Raw genomic sequence first — 10804 nt, forward strand, 5'->3', positions numbered from 1 at the left:
TTGCAGAGGCCCAAGGGAAAGGCAAGAGAGCTGCTGGTGGTTCCCATGTTAAGTTGGGGGGTCGTTGGAATGACCGCTGTGAACAAGCCTTCCAGACCCTCAAACAAGAGCTGGCCAGTGCCCCAGTACTGACGTACGCTGACTTCTCAAAGCCTTTCGTACTCGAGATCGACGCCAGTTCTCATGGGCTGGGGGCGGTGCTGTCTCAGGATGTGGAGGGGAGACGGCGCCCAGTGGCATTTGCCAGCAGAGCTCTACGGCCAACCGAAAAGAACATGAATAACTATAGCTCGATGAAGCTCGAGTTCTTGGCATTAAAATGGGCAGTGACTGAGCGTTTCCGTGAATACTTATTGGGGGCCAAATTTGTAGTTTACACTGATAACAACCCTCTCAGTCACCTCCAGACCGCAAAATTGGCGGCAGTGGAACAGAGATGGGCATCTCAGTTGGCGGCTTTTGATTTCGAGTTGAAATACCGCCCTGGGACTGCCAATCGGAATTGCGACGCCCTTTCCCGTCAGACTTACGAGTTAGCCCCCCAGTCGATCTCAACACTGTCCGCTGGAATTACTGTCCCCCCGGAGCTGACCAATAACACCAGCAAATCAGGACTGCCGACTTTGACAGCCATTACCTCGGCTGTCGATGCAATCCCTGTCCGCCAGCCTGCAGACCTACAGCGGCTACAAGCCAAGGATCCCACCATTGGGGCTTTCTGGCCATACTGGAGCCGAGCACGAAAACCAAACCGAGAGGAAAGAGCCAAAGAGTCAAAAGAAGTGCTGGAGCTGCTGAGGGAGTGGAAGCGTATCAGGGAGCGTGACGGCGTCCTATACCGGGAAGTGCAATTACCACCAGCTCGACAGGTCACGCTGCAGTTGCTGCTACCAAAGTCACTCTACAAAGAGGTCTTGACTAGTCTGCATAATGATCATGGTCACCAAAGGATCGAGCGAACAACAGAGCTAGTACGACAAAGGTGCTACTGGCCAATGATGCGCCGTGACATTGAGGAGTGGTGTAAGCTGTGCCAACGCTGCCTGGTGGCCAAAGGGGAAGTCCCAACTGTCCGTACCTTCTCCGGCCATCTCCTGGCCTCCAAACCGCTTGAAGTCATTGCCCTTGATTTCACCTTAATGGATAAAGCAAGTGATGGACATGAGAACGTCCTAATCATAACAGATATATTTTCCAAATTCACACAGGCCTACCCAACTATGAACCAGAAAGCAGAGACTGTGGTCAAGATCCTCACTGAAAAGTGGTTCTACTCTTTCGGTGTACCCAAAAGGATCCACTCGGACCAAGGCCGAGCCTTCGAAGGGGAACTACTGAAACGACTGTGTAAACTGTACAAGATAGAAAAAAGCAGGACTACCCCATACCACCCACAAGGAAACGGGCAGTGCGAGCGCTTTAACCGAACGCTCCACGATCTTCTGCGCACCCTCCCACCAGAACAAAAGAGAAAATGGCCCCGAGCTCTGCCACAACTGCTCTTTGCGTACAATACCACTGTCCACCAGTCCACCAGCCACTCCCCCTATGAGCTGTTGTTTGGCCAAAAGCCCCAACTTCCAGTGGACTTTCTGCTGGGCCTGGTCAGAGAAGAGCCAACCACCATCAGCCACGAAGACTGGGTCACAGCCCATGCCGATCATTTGGCTGAGGTCTACTCCAGTGCCAAAAGTCACTTAGAAGCTGCTGCTGTGTCCCGGGAACGGCACGTCCCCCCTCTACCAGTTCTACCAGCTGGAACAAGAGTGTACAGGAAAAGCCATCCCTTGGGCAGGCATAAAATACAGGACCACTGGGGGCCAACAGTGTATAAGATAGTGAAATGCTACGACGAAAAAGGACTAGTATACCACATTACACCCGAGGATGGATCAGGCCCAGACAAGAACATGCACCGCTCCGAGCTGAAAGTAATACCTGCCCAGCTAGAACCACCACCACCAGAGGCACCCTCAGCACCGCCACCAGGTAGGCAGAAGGAAGTGAACAAGCGGCAGGAAGGTGACGACGAGGAGGAGGAGGAGGAGGATACCATGTGGGTGCAACTAACACCAAACGACCAAGCAGCGTTGCAACCAAACGCAAATGAACGGCCAGACACAGAAGACCAACCATCTACCTCTAACAGTCACCCCGGTGCCGAAGCCGCCCTAGAGGATCAGCCGTCACGAACAAGGGAAACTATGCATGCCCAGGACCATACTGATGGAGAACAGGAAGCAGTTTCAAGTCCAAGCAGCCCCCTGGAAGACCCAGGACGTCCCAGACGAACCAGAGCGGGCCAGCATTCAAACCCCTTCCGGCTGCCACAGTCAGCGACCCAACACCTGGAGGGCCAACAGAGTTCGGTTCTTGCAGTTCTGTCTAATCAGTATTTTAGGCCATGGCATTAGTGGCCACCGGGACGGTGCCCTTAAAAAGTGGGGGAATATGTGACAGGCACTTGCCCTTGGCCCTTTAAACCATAGATGGACCCTGATTGGTTGGCAGCCTTGCAGCTTGTCACATGACGTGACGTTCCCACTAGCTCCAGTGAGCCCTTTGTTTCAAATCACACTCGAGCGGTAAACGCTGAGAAGCACGTATACTTTGGCTGTGCCGGCGGTGAAATTACTCCTTCGACACGATTTCATTACAGATTTGGATCAACTTCTAAGTAAGTAGTTTGCCGTTCGTTTCAGTTACCTTCTCTGCCGTCTTAAAGTAGTATATCGCGTACACAAGTGTCTAATGTTTACAATGCTGTCTGCCCTGCAGTCAAGCCACGCTGAACCCGAGGAAAATTGCGCTGAGCAACCCGTCGTATTTATTAAAAGTAGGTACTCATGCCACACTCGAACAACTGTCTGCACATTAGTTCCACACACATACTCACAGCTATCATGTTGTTTGCCCCGCAGTCAGTAGGCCTACAGCGCAGAAGGCAACCACACTTATGAGATTCCTTCCTGGACTGAACTTTACTAAGGTAATTGATATGTTATTTTATTTAAGAGCCCATTTTGCATACATGTTGATTGTCCTTGTTGATTGTTGAATGTCCTCTGCCATGTTTTACGGTTGTATGTGTCGTGTGGCCCTAAGTGCCATTGTGTGTATTTTAATTGTAATGTTTGTATGCTGATGTTAGGCAACCTAGCAGTCTCTTGCGCTGACCTGGACGGGAAGCGGTGGCAAACAAGGAACGAGGTAGTTTAAAATGTAAATATATTGTGTGTATATTGTGTCTTATTTTATATGAACAAATGGCACTGATGGGCAAGATTAATGATTTTATTCCCCTTTCTTTGTGTTTGTTTTATAGACAACCACTGTTGTGTTATGTAACCACTGTTTTTTTGTTAGTATTGATACACGTATTGCAAGATCTAATTCGTGAGCAAGTCAGTCAGAACGCGAAGGCCATTAGAACGCCTTTACTGGTCGCTTTGTGAGACCGCCTCCATCCTGTCTTTCTTTTCTTTTGTCTTTTATTTTATTTCGGTCCGGCTGTGGCCAAGTAGCTAGAAGGGGAGATAGGTGCTGCACCCCTATGGGATCCCCACCCTATAGATAAACATATCTGTGAATTATAAACAAGTCAATCCTTGTGTTAACCCTTGTAGTGTGTAGTGCACGGCCCTGAGTTGGCCCAGCTTGCGGTGCAGTGTAAAGAAGTTAACCCTTGTGTTAACCCTGGTAGTGTGTAGTGTACGGCCCTGAGTTGGCTCAGCTTGCGGTGCGGTGTAGAGAAGTTAACCCTTGTGTTAACCCTGGTAGTGTGTAGTGTACGGCCCTGAGCCGGCTCAGCTTGCCCTGTAGTCACTCCGGGTGGGTGTATTATTAGTGGGGTGGGCACAGTACTTGCCACAGCCGGCCTATTCAGTTTTCTGTTTATTTTTGTTCAGTTGTTTTTTTGGTGAATAAATTCAATTACTTTACCACTTTCTTTCGTTATTTGAACAGCAATTTAATAAAACCTATATATTTTTTTAACACCAGCCTCCTCCTTTTTTATCAATTCATCTCATTGAATACCTTTGACCTGTTGAGTACCCCCCGGTGGCCATTGGTGGGGTTACATTAACCCTATCCAGACTGGGGGGGGGCTAAAAGTGCCCGCACCAACTTTGATGACGTATAACTCCTTAACGACTTAAGCTATGACTACGAAACTTGGTGACTTTTCCTAAAATTTAGTTGGCTACAGTTTAGTACCAAAAGATTACGTTTATCATTTTTGCCGTTGCCATGGCAACGGTTTTCTGACAGGTATGTCTGACCGAAAATCACTGATCTAAGTCTCATTATTGTTCCTTTTTCAATTTTTTTGTTATTTCCATTAGTATCAGACAGCTTTGTGAGCATTAAAGTGGTCTGAAGCATATGATCATTAAAATTGAAGTGGATTACCTAAATTTGATGGAAAATACATTATGGCGAGATTTAGGGCATTATGGGGTTGGCAAGTCGATCCGTCACCAGGGCCGAAAACGTCACTTCCGGATCCATTCCGGATCCATTCGTTATCAACTACCATGTAAACACAATGTAATAAAACTCGACAAGAAGCGGATTAAAAATGGTACAGTGCTGTGTCCCGTTGTGTAAGAACAGAAACGACGTCGACAAAGGATTCCCCTTTTACCGTTTTCCTGTCGACGAGAAAGTCAGCAAAAAGTGGCTGAAGTTGATACGGTAAGTTTGATTCAAAATCTTAATGAATGCAGCTTAATGGTAGGTAGCTTACATCAGCTAACTAGCGAGTTGTTAGCTGTGGAAAAGCTGTTACTAGGCAACACTGATCTATTTTTCATCCAAACAGACTAGTATTTTGATTGCAAAATCGTTTAGTGTCTATGCCCATCATGAAAAATGATGAAGTAACCAGTACCAGTCGAAGTTTTTTTTATGATAGTTGGAGGGAGCTTGCTATTGAAGATAGCTCTCACTAAGGAAACAGCTGGCAGATCAGCTGTCCTTACGTGTTGTTAGTTGTGGGAAAGCGGTCAGCTCGGACACTTAATTGAGCAAAACCGATGTATATATTGTTTTAACAGACTAATATTTTATGGTAACGTGGTACAGGCCATGAAAAATGAGAAAGTATCACACTAGTACCGATGTAACAGAGATTCCCTGATTGTCGCTCCCAACGCAGGACGCTCCCCGGTCGGCTCGCTCCCACTAGCCAGACTATCGATCCCACCGCCATATAACGGAGCTAGTTATCTTTTTTATGTTAGTTTTTTGTTTCTAACCCTAAATTGCTTGTATGTGACAGTATATGATAATACGTGAAATATAATCGGGCGGGACTACACGTCCGGGAGTGATAGAAACACCTGGGACTACACGTCCGGGAGCGATCTCAGTTGGGAGTGTCCATCTACCTCCCTGTAAGAGACTATCTGGGCCCCCCTCAACTGGCGATTCCAGATGATATAAACACAGCGACTGGTCTGAATGAATACGCTCCAGTTTAAAAGTGACATTTACTTACGACCAATTACCATTGCTTCTAACATCTGCAGTCGCCAGTTGTTACGGCCCAAGATAGTATTTTACACCGGTCAAAGTTGACTAGAGATGATGGGGGAGTCTGTGATGCAATATACTAATGACAGTTTCTATGTGCGTGTGTCTTTTTCCCCCCAGACGTGACAATTTCACTCCAACTCCTAATACCAGGATCTGCGGGTGGCATTTCCCGAATGGAAAGGCAGCCGGACCCACAAGATTTGCATGGAACGAGGGAAAGGCTTTTCAGTCCATTGAACAGCCATCCAAACGACTGAAGACACTCCCTGTCACTGAGGAAGAGGAAGACGAGGCAGAGGCAGGTTCATGCCACCTTGAAGTTCAACGATCAACCGAATTGTTGCAAATGGAGAATGCCCAACTGAAAGAAGAAAATTTAAGATTGCATGCACAACTACAGAATCATAAGCAAACATTTTCATTCGACCAAATATCCTCTGTGCCCCGCAAAGTCATTTATTACACAGGCATGCCTGATGCTGCCACAGTTTTCTTTCTATATGCCCTTCTTTCCAAATTTCCCCTCAAGTATCACTATGATTGGACTGTCCAAAGTATGCCACTAATTGATCAATTGCTGTTAACTCTGATGAAGCTCCGGCTGAATTGTGGGATCGAAGACCTCTCCACCAGATTTAACTGCAGTCGAACCACAGTCACCAATATTTTTATGACCATCTCCAGTGCCCTTTATGACATCTTGTACGTTGGAATGATGGAAAACAACATCCCTTCCCGTTTCAAAAACCAAACCTCCCTGCCAGAGTGCTTCCTCCCATTCCCCAACTGCCGTATTGTGCTTGACTGCACTGAAGTGGCTGTCTGCAACACCGAAAGCCTTGAGGACCAAAGTAAGCTGTACAGCCATTACAAAGGATGCACCACACTTAAGGCTCTGGTCGGTGTGGCGCCCAATGGAGTTATCACGTTTGTTAGTGAACTGTATGGTGGGAGCATATCCGACAAAGCCATAACAGCTGACAGTGGAGTGCTGGAACAACTTGTTCCAGGGGACATGGTGATGGCTGACAAGGGCTTCACCATCCGCGACATTTTGCCCGAAGGTGTTTCCCTCAACATCCCCACATTCCTTGTCGATGGACAGTTCACATTGCAGGAAGTTCAGTATAATAGACTGATTGCCAGTGCCAGAGTCCATGTGGAACGTTCTATTCAGCGCCTGAAAACATTTCGGATTTTAAAAGAGATCCCACATCAGTACAAGAAACATGGAAACAAGATCTGGAAAGTGTGTGTGTGCTTGATGAACTTACAGACACCCATCCTGAGGGAAGTAGATGTCTGATCTTACCAGTCATCATAAATAATCAGTTATCATAATATTGTATATAAATAAATGTTATAGTATGTCTTAATTTGTGTTTGTCTTTTGCATTATATTCACACAGTAATATTGTTTAATGTAGAATGAATATCTAAGATAAGTACTTGGGCATTCCAGCGGCGCAGGTGTTGGACAAAACAAGATAACTTTAAGGAAATAATTCAGTTAATATACCATGAAGTATTTTGGAGCATAGAACAGTGTTAAGTACTTGGGCATTAAAGTCCAATCTCACACACATCCACATTCTTTTTTGTTGGTTGGGTGCAGGTTCAAAATGTGAAGTACTTGTAAGGTAATGAAAGAACTGCACACTGATAAGCTCCCATTTACACCATTTTTATTCCGAAACATCACTGGAATAAAAAAATAGTAAGAGTAAATGGGAGAAGAGTAAATAAAAGAGTAAATGGGAGCTCACGGTGTGCGGTTCTTTCATTACCTTGCAAGTACTTGGACATTCCCTTTGTAAGGCTAGATGCAAGATGAGACAACTTCCTAAAGACACATGCTGTGTCCAGTGTAAATTCAATGCTGACTTTCATAACCCCTGATTTCAGAATGTGTAAAAAAAATATGACACATATCAGTAAATAAGTTCAATAAGTTAACATTTATTTGTTATTGAAGAGAGCACGGGGCAGAAAATGGTCCTTGTAAAAAATTTCCAGGACCTTAAGATTGCTGACCCAGGCTGGGTCTTTTTTAATCTCTACAATGGCCATGTCCTGAGTTGTCCATACAACTAGATGACAGGTGGTAGCCTCTGTCAGGTGCAGGTTGCCCTGAATCTGATGCCAGTAGTTGTGGGTGTTCTTCAACCTAAATAGCCCGGTGACTTGGTCCACGTACAGGTAAAAGTCCTTTGCCTCTGCTGCCTGAGCGATTGTTTTCTCTCTGGCAGAATATGGGCATTTCACCTCCACAAGGTAATTGCTGGACAGTAGAAGTCCATCTGGGGAGGCCCCAAGCAGCCCACTGTCAGACAGGAACAGTCCCTTCTCCAGGATGGTCTCCCCACTTTGTTCCATGAACTTCTTTTTGGCCTCTTTCTCGTGCACGATTCCCCAATCACATGCCTGGGGACAGAGAATGAAACACAAGTGTAAGAATCAAAAGCAAATAAATAGCAAAGTAGCCTAGTAAATGGTAGCCTAGTAAATGGCTAAAAAATTACACGGTGTGTTCGCTACTCACACGAGCTCCTTGTTTGGGGTTGTATTCTCCCAGCAGTGTCTTGAACAACGAAGGTGGGAAAGACTGTCTTCTGACTGCAGACAAAACCAAACCAAAGTTGCTCGCTGTGATCCTCTTCTTGCGATATGCTGCCCTGTTACAGAGAAAGCCATTTTAGTTGACACATAGATGATTAAGGAAATACGACACAAAACTCATGTCAATCCAAATGGCAACTTTCTGACCCAAGCAGAATAATTGTACAAGTGTCGATTACATTTACATTATTTGTTTGTGTTTAAAGTCAAAAAGTTACCATTTCAAAATGAATTGAGTCTCATGTCTGTGAGCAGCTTTTTCTACAATATCAAATAACTGAATAAACATCCTCCAACATTGGCGCTGTGTTGCCCATGTGTACTTACCATAATGCATTGCTCGTCTGCCCAACTGTGGCCCTCTCGATGGCTTCTTTTTGTTGCTGGCTGACAGCAAGAGACGTCATGATGAAGTCCTCTTTGTCTTGAGCATCGCTGTACTCCTGACTGGCCAGTATCCCATCAAATAGTTTCTCTGGTAGGGATGGGTCAAATTCCTGCCCCAACAATTATCAAGGGAAAAAACAGACTTATGCATAGAACAATATGGCACACAAATATATGTTGGTTACACAGCACAGGCAAAAAGTATATCTAAAATAAATGCAAGGAGTGTTTGTGCCCTCTGGTTTGGCCGTCATTCTGAAGTGATGAGGAAATAGTCAGTGTGGATTTGTCATTGTAGAAATGAATTTGTTCAGCTATTCACTACGATTGCAGCTTTGACATGAGAAGTTGTAAATGCTAACTGTGTACAGTAGGCCTCAGTAATCTGGTAGCCTATCGTACAGTATTATTTTGGATTTCCAAGTGTTAGATTATTATTGTCATTGTCAGGTATTTTGGTTATCACGACACTCCTAGTCGAGAGAATGTATAGACCTTGGGATGATTATAAAAATACATCAAAAATATAAAAAACAGAAAGCATACCTGATGTATTTCTGGGGCTAAAATAAAGCCCAGACCTGTGAAACGCCCAAATTGCGCCAAAGACTGCCTTGTCCAGCCTTTGTCTTCTTCGGTCACTGGGCGCTTAATTCCAGCTGAAATAAATGCATAAAATATAATTCAATTTAATATGTAAAGAAAATGTAGGTCCATGTAGGTTCAACATCAAAGCAGAAAGCATGGATAACTGGTGATAAATATTTTGTGGTTGTGAGTCATTATTCCAAGTAGGCTGGGCTACTAACCTTTTGATGTCGAAGGTGCCATCACAGACAGCCTCTTGGCCACAACGTCCTCTGTTTTGGGTGCTGTAGGCCTTCTCCACACACACTCCACATCCGTCCGGGTCATGTTCTTCTCCGCCCAAATGAGGAGGGCTGCAATGTGGTGGCACTTGGCTAGACCAACAGCACATGTACACCTGCTGTCCGTCACCTCCTGATCCTCTACATGCACCTAGATGAACACAACTTTTCTTAGTCCAAAGCCAGGCTCTAAATTAACACCAGCCAAATGCTGGTGAAAAGTCACTTTGGCTGGAAAAACGTACCAGCCATTTTTACCCATCAGTGAGTGTGTGTAGGCTATGGCAAGAATAACATACTTTCAACATTTTGGCAGGTGATAAAAAAAAAATAGAGCCATGGTCGTAGGCATACAAGAACATAACATAACATAAATCGCCGCTGAGGGAACAGCTTGAGCACTTTGATATTTAAGTTTAGACGACCACTAGATAGCGCCACTGTACCAACTAGCACTCTGTGGATAGACAACCATTTCTCACCGATAACAAACCATGTTGCTTAACTGAGATTGAACATATTTCACATAGTAAACGTCAACAGTTATATCGGTTTTCAAGTCGACACCCACATATTTAGCTAATGTTTCGCCTCACCTCCACCTCATATTCTTTTTTCTTCATAGACGCCTGCACTTTTCCTTTCAAGCTGCCACCTGACATAACATTGACACTAATCACTCTATTTGAGTTGTAGGAGTTCAGTCCCTTTTTAACTGACTTCGGATGGCTGGCGAAATACGAAGTCACGGTGAAAAATGTGACTGGCTCCTTAGCAGTAGACATTTTCGTATAGCAATCACTAGATATTACCTGTCGTTAACGTTCACTGTGTTTAGAATTTCTGTTTATGTTCCCGCCGGCGGCTAACGTTAGCACAAACAGCACTGGGTCCTTTTTGCTGGTCGCACTTTCATGGAGTTTATTGAATGAGATATACAGGTCTGATCGACTTACTTTAAAATGCAGATGAATCCGCGTGGTTTCGTCTTTTCAACGATGTGTTCCGTGTCTTCGTAACCTTAGCAGGCGTTTTACAATCCAACCGTGAACATTGGCTGTTATCATTACAGTATACATTGGGAGCTGGGGATTTGGATCCGTGACGTCACACTTGCCAACCCTATAATCAGATGATGTCATTATGACATCATAATACCAGATAATGACACAAAAATGATGTCATTCATAGATGTCCATATGTAGATCATCTCCCCAAAGTTTGGTGGTCATACCGTATTCCGTTCATGAGTTATGAGGGGGGGGTCAAAAGAGCCCCCCCCCAGGCCCAGGAATGCCAAAAAAGCCCAGTCTGAATAGGGTTAAATTATACACTAAATTCAAATGCATAGTAACTTTCCATGAAAGTATAGGCCTAATCCTATAGGC

The 10804-nt window shown here is 45.0% G+C and overlaps 2 protein-coding genes across 3 annotated transcripts; one reads left to right on the forward strand and one right to left on the reverse strand.

Moving 5' to 3' along the window:
* The first annotated feature begins 4463 nt into the window (after positions 1-4463).
* Positions 4464-7012, forward strand: LOC134467494 (uncharacterized). Its single transcript, XM_063221367.1, has 2 exons — positions 4464-4698; positions 5659-7012. The coding sequence occupies exons 1-2, from the start codon at positions 4583-4585 to the stop codon at positions 6845-6847; spliced, it is 1305 nt and encodes a 434-aa protein (XP_063077437.1). The 5' UTR covers positions 4464-4582; the 3' UTR covers positions 6848-7012.
* A 468-nt stretch (positions 7013-7480) lies between these two features.
* Positions 7481-10533, reverse strand: LOC134467495 (uncharacterized). Of its 2 annotated transcripts, none has more exons than XM_063221369.1 (6): positions 10373-10533; positions 9357-9567; positions 9094-9206; positions 8488-8657; positions 8084-8216; positions 7481-7965 (listed from the first exon to the last, which is right to left on the reverse strand). In XM_063221369.1, exons 2-6 carry the CDS (start codon positions 9460-9462, stop codon positions 7501-7503), a joined length of 987 nt encoding a protein of 328 aa, XP_063077439.1. In that variant the 5' UTR covers positions 9463-9567; positions 10373-10533; the 3' UTR covers positions 7481-7500. The 2 variants fall into 2 exon arrangements, with proteins under 2 accessions (XP_063077439.1, XP_063077438.1); XM_063221368.1 differs by having other exon boundaries at positions 10013-10533.
* Positions 10534-10804: the final 271 nt, after the last annotated feature.

This window comes from Engraulis encrasicolus, chromosome 17 (genome assembly GCF_034702125.1).
Source record: "Engraulis encrasicolus isolate BLACKSEA-1 chromosome 17, IST_EnEncr_1.0, whole genome shotgun sequence".
Taxonomy (NCBI): Eukaryota; Metazoa; Chordata; class Actinopteri; order Clupeiformes; family Engraulidae; genus Engraulis; species Engraulis encrasicolus.